Here is a 23,830-nt window from a genome sequence, read left to right as displayed (position 1 = left end):
ATTAGAACATCTTGCCATAGTTGGTCCACATTTCCACATGCAGCCAATGATAGACCTGGGCTGGGTGTTGGTACCCTGTACATCAGGGCACGTGCTTCAATCCAGCACTCCTAGAGGCTTTGAACCGAGTCCCTTTGCTCATTGACAGCACATCAGGCATGGCGGTTAAGGTCATGGGCTTTGCAGCCAGCTATGTTTTCAGCTTTGCCAGTCAACAGCCATTTGACCTTGGGCAAGTAGCTCTTTGCCTTAGTTTTCCACCTGTAAAATGGAGATGATTATGCTAATCATAATCTCTCTTTTAGATGTGACAATTAGGCTGGTTAATATATGTGTATGTGAAGCATCTAGGACATGTTGTATTATTATTGCTAGTTTTTTACTCTGACCTGGTGCAGAGGCTCAGACCCCAAGTCTGAGGGGTGTCCCTCCAGGAGCTAAAAGCTGGACCTGCAGCAGCTCGCTGTGTACTCCCTCCCGCCATCTTTAGGAACACCCCTGCGAGAGTCAGTGTTCACTCTCGCTCTCCACCTGCAGTGTTAGAGTTTGTAAGTGGTTCCAACTGGACTTTCTGCACCCCTCCCTAGCTCCAGGGGTGAGCATGTGACCCAGGTGGTCCAATCAGCATAGTCTATCTCTGGTTCTAGAGATTTGGTTATGAGATGACCCTATGACTCCAGTTGGTCCAATCAGAGTGAATCCTGGGATTTTTACCATGCTTTTGGGGAAAAAAGCTATCTTTGACCCAAGATTTCTAGCTGTAATAATGATACAACCGTGGAGCTCCTAGTAAGAGTCCAATACATGGAGAGAGAGAGAGAAAAACTGAGCCCTTATGACATCTTTACAACCCCTGGATCCAGCCATACCTGAAGACATTACCCTAAGACTTTTAAGTTCTAAGAGTTTACATTTTTTTCCTTTTTTGAAAACAAGTTTGAGAGGGCATCTGAAATCTTGTGTTTGGGATCTTTATATATTATCTTTTGTAGTTCAGAAATGAACACTGTGGAGAAGCGGCTATGATTATAAAGGAACCAAGCCTCAGGGAGATAAGTGTCTTCCACAAGGAAGGTCACACAGCAGGTCAGGAGTTGGAGTTTCGATTCGAACCTAAGTCTTTTTGAATCCTGAGTCTCTCGTCCATTCCACATTGTCTGAGCTCTGGACAAGAGGGTCTGTGGGGGTAATAGACAAAAGACCCGAGTCCCATTTTGGCCATTATTTTTCTGTGTGACCTTGATCAAGTAATTTCTCCAATATGAACCTCAGTTTCCCCGTCTATAAAAGGGGGAAAATAGTAGTATTTACCCCATCGGATTGTTGTGAGGGTTAAATGAGATAACTCATGTAAGTAAAGTGCTTAGAACAGGGCTGGGTATGTAGCAGTGAACATAAGCTATTATTATCAATGGCTCTTTTTTTAGGGCAAGAAGGAGCTCTAGGGTTTTGCCCTCCCACCTGAAGCCAACATGCTCCCTGCCTCCCTGTGGGTCACAGGCTCCCAGCACTCTTGGGTGGTGCCTTCATCAATCTGCTGCCAGACATGCAGACCTGGCTCACTTACCCGGGAAGCAGGCACTTAAGGAGCTGCTTCCCCAGTTTCTCTTTTAATTTTCATTATATAAATTTCACATTTCCTGGAATATAGATCTTGAATGACTGGATTCATTTGGAAATTGAGTCAGCACAGGGCCTCATTTATATTAATGGTGTCTCAAATCTGACTCGCAAGGAGGCCGAGACAAGGATGGATGATAGTGACTCCTGGCTGAGACGCTCCAGGCGGAGCTCGTTTGCTGCTTTGGGTGAGCAGGTACCTCTAGATTTAGGCTGGGACCATTCTTATTATGTGGGAGGCTCCGGGATGCAAGGACTGTGTTGCTCCCTGGCTTACAGTCCCCCAGCGACAGCCCACAGCTCTCAGAGAAAATTCCCTGCTGTTCACCCTGCTTGACAAGTGCTTCGTGATACGCTCCTGCTGACCCCTCCCACCTCCTGCCCACCACTCTCCTCCTCACTCATCTTTCTCCAATTAGGCTGGCCTCCCAAGACTGTTCCTGCCGCAGGACCTTTGCACTTGCTGTGCCTTCTGCCTGACAGTCTGTTCTCCCAGCTCTTCCTCTGGCTAGCTCCTTCCTGTCAATTATATCTGGTCTCACAACCACCACCTCCGCAGGCGTCTTTCCTGACTGCTCATCTAGAGTATCACTCCTTGGCCCCCCTCTTATCACCACCCGTTTCATTTTCTCCATAGTGCTAAGCTTCATAGGATGTATTCATTTTCTTTATTTGCCTCAACAACATGGGAAGTAGTTATTACTGCCCATGCTTGACAAATGAGGAAACTGAGACCTGGACAGGGCAGTGACTTGTCCGAGGTCACATGGTGAATTAATGCCAGAACTGAGACTCCAACCCAGGCCTCCTGACCTTTTGCAAGGGCGCCTCTACCCAACCAGGTGCCTCTTCACCAGTGGAAGACATGTGAAGGTCTGTATTGATACTGGAGAGCGGCCATGCCTTGCATTCATGTCATGCGATCTGGGTTTCGATCCTGGGTCTGTCACTTGCCTGCTGTGTGACCTTAGGTAAATTGTTAAACCTCTGGGAAGTAAGTTCTCCGGTAGCTGTACTCTCAGATGGCCCCAAATGAGTCTCACCTCCTGGTATGCACTCCCTTGTGTCATCATCCCCTTCCACAGTGAATAGGGCTGACCTGTGAGACCAATAAGATGTCGCAGAAGTGACTTCCAAGGATGGATAATAAAAAGACATTGTGACCGTAGAATATTATTCAGCCTTAAAAAGGAAGGGAATTCTGACACATGCTACAGCATGGATGAACTGGGACGGTATGCACAGTGAAATATGCCAGTCACAGAAAGACCATATGATTCCACTTATGGAGGCCCCTAGAGTAGTCAGATTTACAGAGGCAGAGTAGAATGGTGGTTGCCAGGGGACGTGGGGAGCGGGCAGGGAGGAATTATTATTTAACGGGTAGAGAGTTTCAGTTTTGCAAGATGAAAAGAGTTCTGGGGATGAATGATGATGACAGTAGCACAACAATGTGAATATACTTAACACCACGGACGTGACTCTTAAAAAAATGGCTAGCGATGGTAAAGTTTATGTTATGTGTATTTTTTCACAATAAAAAAATTGTGGGGAGAAGACATTGCAGCTTCTGTCTTTCCCTTGGGGGAAGCCACTCAAGAAACCTCATGGAGAGATTCATGTGGCAAAGAGTGGAGGCCTCCTGCCAACAGCTTCACATCAACTCGCCAGCCAGGTGAGGGAGTCACCTCGGAAGTGGGTCCTCCAGCCCCAGTCAAGCCTCAGACGACTGTAGCCCTCGGGCCATCTTGGCCGCCTTTCATTAGAAAGTCTGTTTTAGAACCGTGCCCATAAGCCATTCCTGAATTCCTGAGAGACAGGAACTGTGTGAGGTAATAAATGTGCATTCTTGTCTTAAGCCACTAAGTGTTTGGGTAATTTGTGGTGCAGCAAGAGATACCAAGGCTCCTCATCTGTAAACTAAGGATGATGATAATTTCACAGAGTCGTTGTTGATGATAAATTCACGGTGAGACCCACGATGATTATTTCATAGGTTGTATTTCATAGGGTTGCTGCTAAGGATTAATTAGCAAATGTATGTGAGGTGGTGTTTGGAACAGTGCCTGGCACACAATAAATGGTCCATAGATGTTAACTAGTATGATGTTATGTTCTCCATGATTTCTGGCATTGTGAGGAGCTCAGCCCAGACAATAAATCTCCATTAAGGAACAGACGTAGGCCCCAGGCTGCAGTGGGAATAATAATGATGGCAACCATGAGAGCTACCATTATTGAGCAAGCACTGTATGACAAGCTTTAGGCTAAGCACTTCATATCTGTTCATTGAATCCCTCCAGCAGTCCCTTGAAGTTGATATTATTTCCCCTCTTTATAGGAAAGAAAACCAAGGACCACAGAGGGAAAATGACTTGCCCTAGGTCACACAGCAAGGAAGTGGTATAGCCTGAATTTGAATTCAGATGCCTCAGACCCCAAAGTTTCTCTTCTGAACCACTAGACTGAGACTCCAGCTTGAAATCCCCCCAAAGACCATCTTTCCCCTTTAGCAATATCCCCTTTTTATACAGGGTTAATTGCCAACACATCTGACAGCCAAATCATTTGTTCTTTTATCTCCCATCTGCAAAGGGTCAAACTCCCTTCCCCTTGGGAGACCACAGAGTAGATTCCCTTAGAATGTTTGTTTTTCTAATTTCGATATCCTCACTGGACTCTTTCCTCCGATATCCAGGATTGGGGATAAAAAGAACACACACACGTACAGAAAAGCACAAAAATATCTGCCTGGCCTTAGTTCCCTATAGTGTATTATCAGAGGCAGTTTAATTAGCCCCAAATCTTTGCAGCCTGGCACCTCTACCAGTGGCTTTTCACAGACAGCTCTCCTAATATTTGCTGTGGACATGTGGCCTTCAGGAGGGGCTTGTCCCCAGACAAGCGATGAGCTCAGGACATGGGCATTGCCACACCTGCTCCTCTCCCCAAGGAGGGTGAAAACAGTTGTGCAGCCACTGACAACACAGCCTTTTTTGAGCTTGGTCTTGTGTGTTTACTTGCATGTAGGCAGAAGGGCAGATGGGGCCAACCGAGGCTGAGGGGGTCTAGAGGGAGGGACAAGTACATTTGCACCTGCAATGTGACAGTGGCTGTGCTGGGCCTCCTTTCCTCCATGCCATAGCTTCTCAGATATTTTTGACCATGAGTTACAGGAAGAAGTATTTTTGCATCATGACCTGTCACACACAAACACACACACTTGAAATGAAAGTTTGATAAATCTGTATTCACCTTATTATGAGCAATGCATGCAGATATATTCTATTCTGGTCTAGTGTAGTCTATGTTATTCTTTCATTAAAAAAATGCTAGTCATGACCCTTGAAATCGATTTCAAAGTCTCTTGACACAGAAATCTGGGTCTGTGAACTTGTATGGGACAAAGTTCTGTATCTTTATTTTCACTGACCTCTAGCTGAAATGTAGCACTTCCTGTAGTTATGAATATAGGCAACAAATCGTAAGAGTATTAGCCGTACTTGTGACATTGTTACTATTAGGTTGGCCCAAAAGTAATTGCAGTTTTTGAAATTATTTTTAACCTGTTAAACTGCAATTACTTTTGCACCAACCTAATAATAAAAATCACAGATTATTTTGTATCCCATTCTAACTATTGTGGATGCTTTGAAACAGCATTTATGCTCTTAACTAGATGGAAATTATGGTAGTTACTAGACCCACTGCTAGATTTTGTTAGTTAATTTGTTAATAAAGAAGCACACATTATTATATCACATATTTTTAAATATTTTGTTAACTTCATTTCAATAGAGTAGGGTTTTTTGCAAACCTATGTATTTTATTGTATGCACTTAAAATTATTATTCTGAGAAAGGGTCCATGGGCTTTATAGGACTGCCCTGGGGGTCCACGGTGCATGACGTTCTCAATAAATATTTATGAAAAGGAAGGCATGAATGAGGGGGAGAAATGAAGAAGGGGAAGGATGGAAAGAAGGAAGGAAGAAAGGAAGGAAGGAAGAAAAGAAGGAAGGAAGGAAGGAACGAAGGAAAGAAGGAAGAAAAGAAGGAAGGAAGGAAGGAAGGAAGGAAGGAAGGAAGGAAGGAAGGAAAGAATGTCTTAATTTATTTCAGAATTACAGTGCTTATCTACAGCTTACATGTAGAAGCTGCCAGTCTGTGTTTGTTGAGTGAATGATTATTGTAGTTTTACAGTAAGTCTTGAAGTCGGGTAGTGTCAGTTCTCCAACTTTGTTCTTCTTCAATATAGTGTTGTCTATTCAGCACTTTTTACTTCTCCATATTAATTTTAGAATCAGTTTGTTGCTATAACAAAATAACTTGCTGGGATTTTGATTGGAATTGCATGGAATCCATATGTCATGCAGGGTCTCTGGTCCCGCTCCCCACATAGGAATGCAGGATATGGCTAGGCCAAAAAGGAACACCCACGGAGCCATGGGTAGGGGAGTCATACCACTATCGCCTTGCTGGCGGCTGGGTTGGAGACACAGGAGGCAGGAGCCACACGATCCGCAATGCCGTTCACTTGTCTCTGCCAACCAACCTCACTTGCTGGCTGCAATCCGCCTCTCTGCAATCCGCAATCCACACTCCGCCACGCCACGCCACACCTTGCTAGCTCAGCCACGACAGTTATATCAGTGGCTCATGGCTAACCGATAACAGCCAATGGCCAACTAGTCAAAGCTGATGACCATCTACTACCTGAGCCAGCACTTTTCTATGTGAAGCCGAGAGCCTAGAAACTGCTTTCTGGGGCTCTGTCCCCACACCATAGATCAAGTTGGGGACAACTGACATGTCGACAATATCGAGTCTCCATCTCCGTAAGCATGGAAAACCTCTCCATTTATTTAGTTCTTTAATTTCATTCATTATACTTTTATAGTTTTCCTCGTATAGATCTTATACATATCTATCTGTTAGATTTATACCTATTTCATTTTTTGGGGGTGCTAATGTAAATGGTATATATATATTGCTAAATTTCAAGCTCCACTTGTTTATTTTGGTATGTAGAAAAGAGGATGACGTTTGTATATTAATCTTGATGAGGTTTCTCCCCTATTGGTGCTTTTAAAATTCTTTCTTTGTCTTTAAATTTAAACTGATTTATTATAATGCGTATTGGAGAAGAGCGCTTTGTTTTGAATCTGTTTGGGAACCTAAAGACTTCGTTAACTTGGATGTCTATCTCTCTCCCAGATTTGGGAACTTCTCAACCGTTATGCCTTTAAGTAAGCTATCTGCTCTTTCTCCCTCTCCTCTCCTTCTGGGAATCCCATAATACGTAAATTGTTTCATTTGATGATAACCCATTGTCATGCAGGGCGGCCTGCGGGTCTCTGCTCCCGCTCCCCACGTAAGAACGCAGGATATGGCTAGGCCAAAAAGGAACACCCATGGAGCCATAGGTAAGAGAGTCATACCACTATAGTCTCACTGGAGGCTAGATTCACACAACGTGCAACCTGCTGTCCGCTTTTCTGCCAACTGATCAACTCTCCTCGACTCCATTCCCCAGCGCAGCTGCGGCAGTTATACTAGTAGCCAACGGCTCAATGGTTACAGCTGACAGCCATCTACTACCTGAGCCAGCACCTTTCCACGTGAGGCCAAGAGCCTGGAAACTGCTCTCTGGGGCTCTGTCCCCACACCCATAATTTACATAGGCTTTCTTCACTCTTTTTCATTACTTTTTCTTTGTTCTCTGACTGGATGATTTCAAATGACTTGTCTTTGAGTTCAGAGACTCTTTCTCCAGATTGTTCAAGTCTCCTGTTTAAGCTCTCTATTGCATTTTTCATTTCATTCATTGTCTCTTTGTCAAATGTCTCATTTTGTTTGTGTATCGTTTCCCTGATTTCGTTGATTTGTCTTTCTGTGTTTTCTTATAGCTTACTGAACTTCCGTAAAACAATTATTTTGAATTATTTATCAGGAAATTGTAGACCTCAATTTCTTTGGGGTCAGTTACATGAAAATTATTGTGTTCCTTTGGTGGTATCATATTTTCTTGATTTTTGCTTTGTTTTGTGTTTTTTTTTATTCCTTGAGATCTTGCATTGCTGTCTTCACATTTGAAGAAGAAATCACCTCCTCCAGTCTTTATGACTTCCTTTGGAAAAAAAAATACCTTTCCCTGAATCCTAGCCCTGCTAGGGATTCAGAGACTTTCTCAGACCTTTTCTATAGAAACATCTGCTCCACATTTCTTGTTCCCTCTTAATGAAGGCGGGGGCGGGGGAGTACAGTTTCTCAAGATTAAGGTTCTTAAGATTCTTTGCCTTCTCTCAATCTTGCAAAGCCAGGCTGGGTGCTGATAGCCTCCTATTTGCTTTCCCTAGGGCGGTGCTGAATCCTCAAGTTTCTGTGCTTTCTTCCAATCCTGTCAGTTGGGCCTGCTTTCTGTGTGTGCTCACTAGCCATTTGCAAAGGCTTATAATCATGCCATATACTGACTCATACTCATGACTTATACTGACATGCCATAGTGTGTGTGTGGTGCGTGTAGCATTGGGCCTTGTTGTTTTGATCCACTCTGACAATCTCTGCCTTTTAATTGGTGTGTTTAGATCATTGACATTCACAGTGATTATTGAATAGTTGGATTAATATCTAGTATATTTGTTACTTTTTCTATTTGTTGCCTTTGTTGTTTGTTCCTATTTTTATTTTCCATTCTTTTTCTGCCTTTTGTGGGTTTTTAAAATTAGTTTCAGGTGTACAAAACAACATAATGATTAGGCATTTTCACACCTCACAATACCTTTTGTGGTTTTAATTGAACATTTTATATGAATCCATTTTCTCTCCTTTCTTAGCATATTAATTATACTTTTTTAAAAAACTTTTTTTAGTGGTTGTCCTAGAGTTTGCAGTATACATTTACAACTAATATAAGTCCACTTTCAAATAGCACTATATCACTTCACTGGTAGTGTGAGTATCTAATAATTTCTCCCTCCTGTCCTTTGTATCATTTCTAATGATACAAAGAATCCTAATTTCTCCCTCCTGTCCTTTGTATCATTTCTGTAATACATTTCGCTTATATATAAGCATACATAAACATATACATATTGTATATATAAAATATATACGTAAGCATACACAATCGAACACATTGTTAATATTATTTTGGACAAACTGTTATTTGTTAGATCAATTAAGAATAAGAAAAAGAAAAGTTTTTATTTTACCTTCACTTATTCCTTCTTTGATGGTCTTTTTTTTAATGTAGATTCGAGTTTCTGACCTATATCATTTTCCTTCTCTCTAAGGAATGTCTTTTAACATTTCTTGCAAGGCAGTGTACTGACAACAAATTCCTTAAATTTTTGTTTGTCTGAGAAAGTTGTTATTGCTGTTCCACTTTTGAAGGATAATTTTTCAGGGTACAGAATTCTAGGTTGGTGTTTTATTTCTCTCAACACTAAATATTTCATTTCATTGTCTTCTTGCTTGCATGGTTTCTGAGAAGTTGGATGTCATTCTTATCTTTGTTCCTGTACAGGTAACATTCCCCCCTGTCATGCCTCCCATCCCCAGCTTCTTTCAGGATTTTTTTCTCATCTTTGATTTTTATGTAGTTTGAAAATGACATACCTAGGTGTAGTTTTTTTAGATATTTATCCTACTTAGTATTCTCTAGCCTTCCTGGATCTGTGGTTTGGTGTCTGACATTAATTTGCTGAAATTCTCCGTTGTTATTGTATCAAATATTTCTTTTGTTCCTTTCTCTCTTTCTTCTGTGTGTTGCATTCTCGTTATGCTTATATTGCACCTTTTTGTAGTTGTCCCACAGTCCTTAAATAGTCTGTTCTTTTTTTTTTTTTTCAGTCCTTGTTCTCTTTGCTTTTCGGTTTTTGAATTCATGTTCTTCTGGAGGGAAGAATTTATATTCTATTGGAGGGAGTGAGCCATGTGGTTAGCCTGGAAAAGATGTTCCAGTTAGAAGGGCCAGCCCAAGCAAAGGCCCTGGAGTGGTAGTATTCTTGGTGTATTGGAAAATTGACTAATGGCCAATGTATCTGAAGGAGAGGGAGGGAAAGAATAGTAAGACAAGAGGTTAGAGAGGGTAGAGGGGCCTGGGAGGGGAGCTGGAAAGGGGTGGAATTAGGTGAGTCCATGGTGGGCATGTTTGAGGAACAGTGAGGAAGCCAGTGAAAGTGGAGCAGAGCACCCTCAGAGGAGAGCAGGGGGAGGTGAAATCAAAGAGGCAGGCAGGGGTCCAGGGATGTATGGCCTTATAGACCATGCCAAGGACTTTCTATTTTATTCAAATGTGATAGGAAGACTTTGGAAGGCTTTGAAAGCAAAGTGATATGATTAGAGTGACAGGATCCCTCTGGCCACTGTGTTGAGAAGAGCTTGAAAGGGATCAAGGGCAGAAATGGGGAGCCGGGTCTGGAGGCTACTGCAATCATTAGACAATAGAGAGTGATGGCATGGCCCAGAGCTATGGCAGTGGAGAGGGGAGAAGTGCAGCTTCCAGATCTATTTTGAAGGCAGAGCCCACAGGAACTGCTGACAGGTCATTCATTTCAGCACTGTTTGTTATAGCAAAAGTTTGGAAGCAACCCGAACACTCAGCTGTAGGAGACTAGCAATTACTTTGTACAATATCGCATGACATAGGCTCACAAAAGAATGAGGAAGCTCTTTGTGTATTAATACAGAATGATTTTCAAGATATACATTATGAAATGAAAAGAGCAAAGTGCAGAGCACTTTTTGTGAGGGGTAAAATTACACAAAGTGAAACAAACACACAGACACATACACAGTCCTTGGCTATTCTGTTCTGACTGTTTCAATTTTTGTTCTCTTTGCTTTTCAGTTTCCCAATTTATGTTCTATTGGAGGGAGGAATGTATGTCCTATTGGAGGGAGGTAAACGATAAACAAAGTAAATAAAATATACTGTGTCAGAGGTGGTAGGTGTTATGGAGAACTATAAAGCAGAGGAGAGGATGGATTGTGAGAGTTGAGTGTGTGGCCCCTGTAGGCATTATGATACATTTTTTTACTAGAGAGAGAGAGAGGGAGAGAGAGATAGTAAGGCCAAGAACACTCAGGTATCGTTGACATGAAAGCCAAATGACCAGAAATGGGGCGTTGGTCCATGAGTACAGCATAGGGAGGGTTACCACTGCTTGCACATTGGGATGACAAGCCAGTTATATTTTCATACCGTGTCTCCTTCAACCTGTGCTGCCCCTCCAGGTCTTCAGATTCAGCCTCCCATACAGATTTTCACACTCCTGCCACACCGTGCTCAGAAAAGAAAACAAACTCCACTCTGCTTGTTTTCTCCATACCTTTTTATTGAACTCTGCAGACTTCATTAAGGGACCATTTGCTTAGAAATTCTTAAACATTTGGACATATTTTACAAGACAGGACAGCAGCTGGAGGTCACAATTTCATCTCATCACATGCATAAAAAGACACTGGGTTTTTGTTGTTTGGTTTCTGTGTGTGTGTGTGTGTGTGTGTGTGTGTAATGCTCATTTTTGCCTTTACAGGAAGGACTAGAGACGTCAACTGATTAGAGATGAACAGAACCCAAGAACATGACCCCAAGAAAAGAGCGCTAAGGACATTGGTCATTTATGGCTAATGTGATTGGCTTGGCCGCCATCATGGGCGGGGCGATCAGAATGGCTTTGCTGGCGGAAAAGCCTCCACTTCACACTACAGTTCCTGGGAGACAGAGATGGTCTTAACTAATGGGATCGGGTGCATGCTATCATGGGGGCACTGGGACTCAGAAAATAGGAAGACATTGGCTCTAAAAGCTGGAGGACAGGCTGGCCCTCTTTTCCAGCGGGACTCCCATGGCTCAGGGAATGCGATCCAGTTTCCAGATGTCAGCTCTCACATTCCTGCCCCCAGCCAGTCCCAAACCAGGGAAAACACCTACTTTGGACCCTTGGCTTTGCTCATTGGAAAACCACTTTTTGGTCTCCCTATGGGCTATGTGTGAGCTAAACTAGAATGTGAGGCTGAAAATGCAGAGTAGGAGAGTAGGAAGGAGGCTGGAGTTACCCCACGGGCTCTGAGAAGCCCGTGGCCCCTAGGGCAGACAAATGTCAAATTTGGACATGATGCTGGTCCCCGATTGAGTCAAAGAACAGATGGTGGTGGGGCTATTATAGGCTTCAGTGGGAGGGGCCTCCCATTTCTCCTTTCTACCCAATTAGCAATACCTCACGCCAGGTAAGAACTAATGAACTCTAATCACTCACACATTCACTCATCATTCACTCTCTCAGAAGTTAATCATTTTACACATTCACTCATTCAAAAAAAAAGAAAAGAAAAGAACACACACACAGGTTGGGTGACCACTGTGTGCCAAGGGCATACATCGGGAGATAACCCTGAGTTCCTGGTGCAGGAAATGGTGTTCCCAGCCCTTGACCTTGGATGAAAGCCAGGATAGGTCTGGCGAGCAAAATGCCAGCTGCCAGCCCAGCAGCTGCTGATCTTCCTCTTCCCCACCCACCAGGCATACTGAGCTCAGAGATCAAGCTCATCTAACAGAGAACCCAAAGACCAGAGAAAGCCAGAGGCCATGAGCCAAGCCATGGAGAAGTCCAAATCTCTTGGGCATCTTCCCTTGTGCTTTCCTCCTTGTTTTCCAAACCTGAATTAGCTCAAGGAGGCAGGAAGGAGGGGGCGATCCATGCATGACCCTCAAGAGCGGGACAGAATTGGGAATTTTCTTCATTTTCCAGGATTGTCATGTCATTGCAGCCACTAACTTGAGCTATTCCTGCAGGACAAAGCCTCATGGGGATCTTGGAAACTGGCAGCTGCTCAGTCTGTCCATTCAAACCTATCATCCTGCCTCACCTGATGACAAAACAATCTGACACTATGTGGACTTGAGGTCACCCTGAGGATGAAGCCCCACCTTTTCCAAACCCACCATACACAATTAAGGGGGACTCTAAACCCTCTTTTTGTCCAATGTTCTATTTAAAGAACGCACTAGCAAGACCCACTTGGGAAAGGGCTACAGATGTGGGAGATGGCATTTTGCCTGGAGACAGCCGAAGACTTGTTTCTGGTGTAAAACTGGATTACAGCTGCCTCTCTCTTTTGGTCCTTCTGGACTTACTTCATCGGGTGGGGACTTTCAAAGGATTTGAATGGGATTTCCTGTTTTATTTGCCAGAGAGAAAAAAAAAGCCCTTTGGGAATGGTGCCATTTGCTATTGCCTGGGCAGTTTGTTCATTTGGCAGCTGGCTAATGGGTAAAAGATAATTGTGTCTCTTGTACAGAAAGCCTTAGGCCTACGAGGACACACGGTCTGGACAGAAGGACTGAAGCACCGTGAGACAGCCAGCCAGAGAAGGGATTGCTTCTTGACTGGACTGGGGGAAGGTAGCGTGAGCGTCATCCTACCCAATGTGGTTTCTCTTAGGGCACTGGGGATTGGTCGGATGGGTGATTGACAGGGTCATTGAAACTGTTCAAGATAGGGAGCAAGGAGGGAACAGGGTATGCTCTGCCACCTTCCCAACCTGGCATCTTCTCTGGAAGCTCTAGATACTAGCATTTGAGTTTCTGCTAACTGCACTCCCTGCCTTTGCCTCAGTGGCTTGAGTCTGTGCCCAGATGTTCAACGCACACACACACACACACACACACACACACACACACACACACACCCCAGAAAACAGAGAGGGAGAGAGAATTTCCCTGATTGTTCAGTCCAGTTGCCATGTAATGCTAGGTTCCCTCTGCAACATTCATTTTGTACTTCATCTAGCTTCTAAAGAAACACCTGTGGCATCAAGGCGCTCATTACCCAACACGGCATCAAGTCCCATGGTTAGGTAGCCCCACCTATTAGAAGTGCTTCCTTGATTTGACCTGAAATTGACCGCCCTGTTCCTCTCATGCAAGAGGAGCTATCAGAGACGCACATGCAGCTATTCTGCAGGCAGGTGGTTTCTTCTTCAGGTGAACCGCCCCACTTTACCCCATCCCAGCCAGGCTTTAGAGCTTTTTAGGATCTTTGCAGAGAGGAATGGAGAGTTAGGATTAGAGGTGAAGGTAAGCGGCCAATTGATTTACTGAGCCCCTCCCAAATCCATTTATTCAAGCTGACGTTTTGGGGAGTTCAGTTGAAATTCCAGGTTAAGACAGTATCAGGGACAGTGAATGGAAACCCAAACTATACACCCTCTTTCTAGCTTAAAGTAGTTGCAGGCAAAGGTGTTTATCTGGGCATTACACCTAGCAAACTACTGGGGAAAACAAGTTTATTGTTGTTCTTGTGCAGAAGTTTTAAAAAATGTTGTCTGTTTTGTTTGGCTCTGGTTCAAACCAGATTACCAGGAATGTGGGGCGGGGATGGGGGTGGAGGGTAGGGTGCGAGCTCTGATTAGGCTTTTAGTCCAGAATAATAGATTTGTAGTTGAGTTGGTTTCCTCTTGAGGTGGTTCCAGTGGGGATGGCTCACTGCCATCTGGGGTCCTGATTTGGCTCAGATCTCTGATCTTGGAGGAGGCGGGAGCCCTGAAACTGACAGGGAGGCAGGTGGGATATGAAAACCTAAATGAATGCAAGTTGGAGATTATCTGAGCTTTCTTCATCTTCCTGCATGAGTCGATGGACGGAGAATTACTTTCTGCTGAAGATCCTGCTTCGTGAGATGTCCCCTGCCCCTACAAGGCTGGAAACTGCTTGGTGGAGTTCACGATCAGGACAGTCCAGAAACTCCCTGAGGTCTGGATAGGTGGAAGCTGCCCTTGTTATGCATCTGTGACTCCATGGAGCCAGCAGCTGGAAAGGGAAAGGGAGATGAAATGGCAGAGTTTGGGGACATGTCCTCTCAGGGTTTGGCTGTCTGGCCACTGTTTTTTGGTGAGGCTGCTGGAAATGGATTGAAATGAGGAGCTGATGAGATCTGGAGCTCAGTATATTCTCAGAGATTCACAAGAACCAGAAAATGTTCTGTCCTTCAGATCCTCTGGATGTCACAGGGAGCAGGTGCGGGACACGGCAACAGGCCAGCCAGGCGGGGCTCGGGTGTGTTCTGGATCTCAGAAATGCTAGCGGGAGGTTGGCTGGCATGCGATTTTTGGTTCTGAAATCTTGGACGATGAAAAAACTCAGTCCCCTCAGGTCCCCAAAGGTCTATGGGGAATGAGATAAACCAGTCCACATCCCATCCTGCTTTTGAAAGTTGTCTGTAGCCCTCCTTTCCCTGCTCTTAATCCTGCACCCGAGCCCTGGATTCGTAAGAACAAGGAAGAGGAGAAACACACAGACAGAATGAAGAAAGTAACATTGTCAACAGACTCTAGGCCTGGTGTCAGGAAACGTCTGCAGGAGGAAGTCAGACCCTAAAGGTTTTCCCCACCCACAGAAAATCAGAATCAAAGGGAAGAAGAGAAACAGCAACCCCAGGGGCAATGGGAGTAAATGAAAAAGACCAGAAAATATCAGCTATGATAATGACCAACAACAAACCTCCTAAGAGGTTACTCTATATTGCAAAAGCAGAAGTGACACTCAATGGCTCTCCGAACAGAAAAATAAACTACTCTGAGATGCATGGACGTCATGCATCAGATTCTTTGAGAGCCAGAACAATGGCAACAGGAAATGCAGAGGTAACTCTGATTTCTAGGTGTAGCCAGGGCTGGTATGGATTACCCAGGCTGAGTGAAAGCGTTTGGATGTCGTCATATAAGCAGTGAGAGGCGAGGAATCTTCAGCTCAGGACTGGAAGCTCTCCACTGTCCTGCGGGGGGCTCAGGCAAACCCCTTCTTCCTCCTGCCAACTGCGCAGCCACAGAAAAAGTCCTTTCCCCAAGAATCTTAGAGGCGTTTCACCATGCTCTCGTTTGATTCCAAGTTGCTTGATTGGAGGCTGAAGCCTGGGATTAGTTGGCAGAGAAATAAGGAAAGGAGAGAGATAGAAACCTGGCTTTAGTGACCCTTGTCCGTGGTGAATTTTAAATTTCTCCTTGTCCATAGACTAGACACTCCAGCCATGACTTGGAGCAAGATAGAAATATACAATACTTACAAACATCAACAATACATAACAGTTTTACAGAACAGAATACTGTTTTGTTTTTTTCTCTTTAGAAACGTGAGTCTTATTAAGAGAAAGGGGGCTACAGAAACGAGGCTACAGTTACTAAGACACGGTGGAAAGATTGGGAACAAATTAGAAAAAGTTTGTATCACCAGCAATTCTCAGGGGCAAGTCGGATGGGTTGCAAGGAAATGGCCTCCTTGGGATTTTGCTGTTTTCCCATCTTCTTCCTTCTCAATCCCCAATGCTTTTAGAGAAAGGGGCTTCATGGGAACAAATATTCTCTCCACCTTTTTCTTTCCCCATTAAGTGTGCTTAAGATAAAATTCCTAAAGAAGGCACTGAGAAATCCACTGCACCAAACTCCAGTTGTTTTTCTTTACCCAAAGATAAAAAGGGGAAGAAATGGACTCCTCCAGAATTTGCCCACCTCTGTCTGCTGGTCACAGACTCTCCCCTGTGTGATTGGGACACATATCTACCTGGTCCCTAGCCCTTTCTGATAATGGTGGAAGTTGGAACGCAAGTTCCGCTGGGTTCTTGACAAGTTCCACTGAGTTTGCCAAAGGGACCAGGTATCCATCCACCTCCAGCCGCTAGTCTCGTTTCTTTGGGTTGACTTTTTTTTTTTCTTCCCATGTTCATTGGTTCAGGAATGGCTGGGACACAGACAACCAAGTCAAAGCAGTAGCTGACTCCGTACCATCACTTTCCTCTCCTCCATTGAGACCCATCGATCATGGTTCGCTTCTCAGTGGAGACTCTTAGGTAGATTTCCCAGTGCATATACACAGTTACAGGCAGGGAGTACACATATTAAAGATCTCGGTACATTCCTGTTTGGCAGGAGGGGGCCTAGGTAAACTTACAGCACTCTATTTTGAATCGGGCACAGGATAAAAGCTATATTCCCACAATACATATAAAAGAAAAAAAACCCCAAAACAAAACGCAATACTTTCTAAGCATAGTGTATGCTGAGTTTCAATTATTCTGTTTCTATAAGAACTCTGTAGGGCTCTGGCTATTAAGCCTGAAAAGGTAGGTTCTTAATACTTCTGAATTCGTCCTTCAAAAGTGACTCAATAAAATGCTACTTTAAGGTCAGACAAAATACACAAGGAAGGAAGGGCTAAGTCCTGTGTGACCACACAAGGCAGAAAGGGCCTTTGGTTACAAGGAGAGTTGCACCAATTGGTTATTAGTTTAAAAAAAAAACACAAAGAAAAATCATTTTCAATCTGTACATTTCTCGTCTGCTTCAACCAACAAATGAAATGCCTTGATTTGAAGAAGGGGTGGTAAGTTCCTTCTCACTATATATGGCTATATTTCAACATGTTCACTTTCCTGATATGTAAAATAGACTATATTATTATTAATATTATTAATTTTTACAGATAGCATCAGCTCTAAAAATATCTGAATCAGAAATCACAACTATTTACTTTTATCAAAAAGCATTTGTTTGTTTTCCCTGAATTTTCACATTTGTGCTGATGGCGGACATAAATGGTGACGAAAACAAAGAAGAAACACGTGAAATGGCCCCGGGAGGACTGTCCCTTGGCCATTCCTCCATAAGCCCCCAGCCCGCACTGTGTGCTCGGCAAAGCCCCCTGGGAGTGCTGCTGCCTCCTTTCTCTGGTGTGTCACTAGCACAGGATGACCTCACACTCTCTCTGTCCCTTCAGTCCCTTGGCATTTGCTGTCAGAGTACTCTGAAGATACCTCGGAAGAGTCAAGATACTTGGGCATGCATTTTCTTTGTTAATGCAGCAAGGAACAGGACTGTCCCCTCTTGGAGGGATCCACAGTCCTTGGAGACGCTGAGAAGCAGTGTGACCTGGGTGCATATTCAGCAGAGAACACGCATGTTTAAGGGTGGTGGAATGACCGCGTGTCATCATACCTGTGACAGGTGGCCCAACCTCATGCCACTGTAAGGAGGGCAGGCAGAATGACTCTGTGATTTGGCGTACTGACAGGTGGATTGTGCCATTGTACCAACAGGCAGACCAGTAACATATTGTATGAAGGACAGCTGAATGATAGCATGTTTTGTTCCATTGGGAAGACATATCCCTGTTACAATTGAGGACTGACAGATCTACACTACTTGGGACATCATCCATCAAAATCATATTAAGAGAACAACATCAGTCCATTGTCCTAAAAACAGGCAGATCAATAACATGTCATCTGTACTGACGGATGGGCCAACAGCGTGGCATCATGCTAACCAGTGGCTCAACCCAAAGTTACTGGACTGAGAACTAGCCAGCAACACCGTGCCGTCGGACTGCAGTCCAAGCAAACCAACGCCCGTTCCTCAAACTAAGACAGGAAGACCAACACCAAGAAATACACCGGAACCGCTCACAATGCACACAAATACTTATTGCTTTTGTCTGTACTGGCTGCATTGATGGCTGCGGAAAGGAGAGCGGAGCCTTTAATACAGACAGGGACACTGAAAACACACCAACAGCTGGTTGACAAGAAAGAACAGAGGAAAACACCCCAAGTCCAACTGTCTATTGTATTCTTCTGAGATGTGCATGTTTCCTGTACACATGACTTTCTGAGCAGCCCCACTCAAAGGCCAAGGACCCCTCCTTGCAAGTGGGGAAACAGGAAGCTCCAGAGGGGCAGCGAAGGTGCCCACAGACGGACACAGCAGACAGCAATACCAGCACAATGTCACCCACTGTGGCCAGACACAGGCACGTAGCATCAACCCACCTGTAGTCCCAAAAAGTGGCCCGCGGGAAATAGTGCTTGTTTTAAAGTGCAAGATGTTGACACTGTCCCTGGTAGAACCTATTTTTGAAAGACATAAAGTGTTTTTCATTTTAACTTGAATACCACAGGAAACAAACCCAAATTGCTATTCTAGTAGATGCTTTCCCTGCCGCAGCAGGAAGTATTCAAAAGTCTGAACTGGGCATTTCAATTGAGGATTTTTGTCTTTCTTTCATTTTGCAGGTAAAAAATAAATAAGTAAATAAAAAAAATCAGATTTTATTCTGTTCTTCAGTAACATACAGTCTTTTGGAATAAACTATTTCTTTTGCATATTTGACATATTTGCATATCTTTTGAGTCTATACTAGTGACGTACAGAAAACGTTTTCCTTCTACAACCCTCAAGCAATACTCAGAGTTCAGACTATTGGCTGAGTGCCTGCCTTCTGAACCCTTCCCAGGTTGCCAGAGGGCAATTAGAATTGAGTACAAGTGGTGCAACTCACCCTGATGATATCTCAAAATAAAATCTCAGGTACTACGAAATACTGAAGTCAATGAAGACGTTTGAGTAAGGGTTTTGCGCTGGGATCATGGCTTGTGGTGCAGACACAAGCATTCCCTGTAGCCTTCGAACAGGGGGATCCACCCAGGAGGTGATGGAGAGGAGTTCCTAGAGGTGGCCAGGCAACACCCAAAACCAAATTGGTCAGCCCCCTCTTTCAATACCGGCCACTCGTTCCAGCATCCTTCTCCAGCGGAAGCCAGAGGGATGGAGGTGTTGCTCCCAGAGGCTGTGATAGAGCCACGAGAGAAGAATGGGGAGTAGGTGGCCTTGGTTATGTCTAGAATGTGGTAGTGGCGGCTGCGAGTTCTGCTCGTGTCATCTCCCCAAGAGGGCAGTGGAGTTGTTACAAGGAGGCGCCATATCCTATGGCTTAGCCAGCTTCATTCCGATGGACCTGTCGTGACTCTCAGAGTCTTAGGGAGTTTCCTCTGGAGTCTGTCTCTTCTTTCTGGGCAGAGCCTTTCTGTTTCAGAGTTCATGCAGAAAAGCTCTGTGGCAGGTAAGCTGAGCAGTACTCCCCGCAGTTCAGATGTTCGGACCCCGGGTGCTTTAAGGGGCTCCTCCCCCTGGCAACACGTGGACATCGGGGGAGATGTGGTTCTCAAGTTTGCACTTTTCCTGACCACTGGGGGCTTTTCCAGTCAATGCTTCTGTGGAATAAATACAGTTCTGCCTTAAAAACTTAGGGGAGGTGGGTAAGGGCGAACTTTCCAAGTGGTTCTTCTCCGATCTCGTCCCGACACTGAACTTGGGACTGGTCCTGCCCTGGAGGCTCCTGGGAGGGCTGGAGTCCACACTGTACAGCACCTGCCCTTCGTCATCTGTGTCGGCGTCAATGTACTGGTGGACACCCGCTTCAAAGTTGAATGCTATTGCTGTGTGTTTCTCAGGTGACCGGGGGGGTGTCCTAGCACTTGCTGTGGTGTAGATGGAGGACTCCGTACTCATCACAGGCCTGTCCAAGAGTGTGGCACATTCTAGTCCAGCGACGGCAGCTGCCGCACCCCCCCGGTTCCTGAGAGAGTCGTGGTACATCCCCAGAACGGGGACCAATGGACTGGGATCACCATCCATGAAGTTGACTTTCAGTGCTCGAAGCTTCAAGGGGTTGTTGGTTTTCATGGAACTCTTGGGGCTCTCGATAAAGAAAGTAGAGTGATGGCTGGCATCAGGGGTGGGGTTGGCCTCCACAAACCTACCACCACTGGCGCCCAGAGCTCCCCGCCACACCATCTCTGGGGCCATGCTGCCCCCAGTCTTGCTGGGGAGTGAGGCCAAAGGGCTGTGGGAGAATCTGGTGGCCTCAGGGAAGTCTGTGGCACAGCTAATGAAGCTATCTATGCTCGACATGCTGCGCATATCGATGACCCCTTCTATACGAGTGGGCAGAGGGGCTATGGGGCTGGGGATACTCTCCATTTCAAGTTCTTCCTTTGGTTTGCTCTGTGTTGCTAACTCCTTGGTATTAAGGATGGGCTGAGATTGGGTCTTGGCCATCTTATTGTACATGTCTTCCAACTGCTGGACGTTCAGGTGCTGAGGACTAGAAGATGATCTGGCCTTCTCAGGTGATCCCTGCTCCTTGGTTTCAAAGGACTTACTTGAGCTGGTTTCAGAGAGTGTCCTCTTTGTCCATTTCCACTTGTTGGGCGACAAGTGATTATCTTGTACTTTGTCCTTCTTCCCCATGTTCTCTCCATTTTTCTCAACTTCAATGTCCATCATCTCGATGCTGCGGGCAAAAGCATCCTTCATGTTCATGGATACAATGCTGCCATTCCTCTTGGCTCTCTCCAGAGCCTCTCTCCGCTTGATTGCTTTCTCCTGCCTCTTCTGCTCCTTGTAGAACTCAGAGAAGTTGTTGACAATGATGGGGATGGGAAGTGCAATCACTAGGACCCCTGCGATGCAGCAGAGTCCCCCCACAATTTTCCCCAGGAGAGTCTTGGGGTAGATGTCTCCATACCCAACAGTTGTCATGGTGATAGTAGCCCACCAGAAAGAGGCTGGGATGCTTTTGAACTTGGTGTCCTCCTCATCCTTCTCTGCAAAGAAGACAAGGCTGGAGAAGATCATGATGCCCATGGCAAGGAAGAGGATGAGCAAACCCAGCTCGTTGTAGCTCCTCCGCAGCGTGAAGCCCAGGGACTGGAGGCCGGTGGAGTGGCGGGCGAGCTTCAGGATGCGGAGAATCCTCATGATGCGGAAGATCTGGACCACGCGACGGACGTTCTGGAACTGTAGCACGCTCTTGTTGGACTCTGTGAGGAAGATGGTGACATAGTATGGCAGGATGGCCAGCAAGTCAATGGCGTTGAGTGGGCCCTTGAAGAACTTCCACTTCTTGGGCGAAGACAGGAACCGTAGCAGGTACTCCATGGTGAACCAGGCAATGCACACGGCCTCCACATGAGCCAGCTGGGGGTTGTCTGTGGCCTGGCCAAACTCATCAAGGCTCTGCAGCTCAGGCAGCGTGTTGAGTGACAGGGCAATGGTGGATAGGACGATGAACATGATGGAAATTATGGCAAGGATCTGCGAGAAGAGAGTTGGAGAAAAAGTGGGATTTAGTTATCAACCATGAACAGCGTGATCACTCTAATACCTGGGTCTGCAGGAAGCTGCAGGAAGCTCCTCAATGTTCAGCAGCATTTCACATTTCACTAGTCACTGAATGATCGGACAGCTGAGCTAAAAAGATAATTTATTCAAATCCATTTATTGTGCCTATGTGGAAACTGGTTCAGAGCATTGAAATGATCTAGCCCAGGGGTTGGCAAACTTTTTCTAGGAAGGGCTAGATAGCAAATATTTTAGGCTTGTAGTGTGGAAGCAGCCCTAGATCATATATAAATGGATGGGTGTAGATGTGTTTCAATAAAACTTTATTGACAAAAAGAGGCAGTGGATGAATTTGACTTGCTGCACAGTTTGCTGACCAGTGGTTCATAACTATTATGGGGTGGGGTACTGCTTTCACGACATGATGCTAATGATAATAAAAATAATCACCCTTTACTAGGTGTTCATTCTATGCTAGGCATTGTGCTTATAAGCACTTTCCACACAGTACCTTAGTTCATTCTTAACAAAACCCCCAGTAAGTATTGCATCTCCAATGAACAGATGAAAAAACTTCAGCTTCCAAAGCTAGTTAAGTGGCAAAGATGGGATTTTAACTTAAGGCCATGTTAGAAATCAGACGAAAGCTATGGGCCCTTTTGCTAGACACGCAAGATTTTGCAGGTGATTCCCAGGCAGGCATAGATATCCAGAATCCATGTTATTAACTTACGATTGGGACTATGGACTTTTTGAGGCTCAAGACCACAGTTTAATTACCTTTGTGTCCCCTGGATCAAGAAGATGGTTTGGGCCAGAGAAAGGGCTTACTGGATGTTGGAAATTAACGTTGAAATTAATAGAAACTAGCCCAGCCTGCAGTTTATACAGAAATGTAAGCAGATGTACCAAATTGCTCTGAAGGTCTTTTTTCAAAAATACAAATCCAATCACATCACTCTCCTGCTTAATACATTTCTAGGACTCTTCAGGACAAAATTTAAACCCTTAAACTTGTCTATCAGCCCTCCTGCCCCCTCTTCTCAAAGACCTGCCCTCTCCTTCTGCTGCTCCTGCTGAAGGGCTGGGCTGGTCACCATGCATGTACCATTTGATCCTGGCTGCTGCTGACTGGCCCAGAGATAGACAGAAAATCCAGGCTGGGCTCAGCCAACCCACTGTTCAAACTCTGAGCTCAGGGATCCAGGGAGGTGAATGGATTATGGGAGGGTGAGACTCCGAATTAAATGGTCAAGTACAATCTAGGCTTCAGCCAGCTTCGTGATCAGCCCAAGATTCAAGCAAGTGTCTCTCAAGTTGTAGGGGACAGAGAAGCAATTAAAAAGAAAATCAGAGAAAGCCAAACCTTTGAGAAACGCCCAAGCATAAAGGGAAGGGGCAGAGAGAAGGAGGAGTGAGGACATTGGAAATTCAAGAGAGGGTGTAGAGGGCAGCAGTTAAGAGCTTGGGCTCTCGTATCAAGCTATTTTGGGTTCAAGTCCCAGCTCTGCTGCTTCCTTACCTTCAGCCAGTTATTTAACCTCTTTATGCCTTAGTTTCCTCATCCGCAAAATGGGATGATAATAACAGTATTATCAGTATTAACAGTATTCAGAGAGTTGCTGTGAATACGAAATGCATTAAGACATGCAAAGCACTTAGGGTAGTTTCCAGCAGCTCTTCGTGAGTGTCTGATGAATGCCAGTTATCACCCTGGGGGAATGTCTCAGCCCACACCACCCGTTAGCCCAGACCACCCCACTTCCAAGTGGCTTAGCTAGTCTTTGCTTCCTGTTCTTGTTCTGGAACAGTCTGCTGTATCCTGTACATAAACACGGCTTAGGTGAGTGTGAGAAGCTTCTGTCCCCTGCAGTGACTCCCCAATCAGGACACATGGTTGTCAAGTCTCTCTGCATTTGACTGTCCCCTCTCTGGCTTCTCCTGCCACAGGTTCCCAAACTTCACGTTTCTATAGCCACACATGACTATTGGTCAATTCTGCATATCTGTGCCTCTTCCTTTCCGCCCGGTAAACTCTAATCCATCTTTTAAAACCCAACCATGTGCTCCACCCTGTCCCCTCTAAAGTCGTCCCTACTTTCCCCAGGCAGGGCTGGCCACTCCATCCTTTGAGCTCCCTTGTCATTTTGCCATACCTTGGGCTACATATCACACACGTCCCGTTACAGGGTGTGTGTGTCCATCGCTGCCCAGTATCTGAGAGCTCTAAACAGGACAGGGCTGAGCTCTGA

At 45.1% G+C, this 23,830-nt stretch overlaps 1 protein-coding gene across 5 annotated transcripts in view; it reads right to left on the bottom strand.

Annotated features, from left to right (window-relative positions):
• Nucleotides 1-10,830: 10,830 nt before the first annotated feature.
• The window catches only part of KCNB1 (potassium voltage-gated channel subfamily B member 1), an 85,159-nt gene continuing 72,159 nt past the window's right edge, over nucleotides 10,831-23,830 (bottom strand). For 2 of the 5 annotated variants that reach the window (XM_081033207.1, XM_081033208.1), the window contains exon 3: nucleotides 15,572-21,551. In XM_081033207.1, coding sequence (XP_080889333.1) covers nucleotides 19,566-21,551 — 1,986 coding nt within the window. In that variant the 3' untranslated portion in view covers nucleotides 15,572-19,565. Of the gene's footprint in view, nucleotides 15,537-15,571; nucleotides 21,552-23,830 lie in introns of those variants that run through there. The other 3 variants (XR_013992250.1, XR_013992251.1, XR_013992252.1) reach the window with 3 other exon arrangements.

Source organism: Rhinolophus hipposideros (genome assembly GCF_964194185.1).
Source record: "Rhinolophus hipposideros genome assembly, chromosome: 22".
NCBI lineage: Eukaryota > Metazoa > Chordata > Mammalia > Chiroptera > Rhinolophidae > Rhinolophus > Rhinolophus hipposideros.
This window is presented reverse-complemented; position numbering and strand designations above follow the sequence as displayed.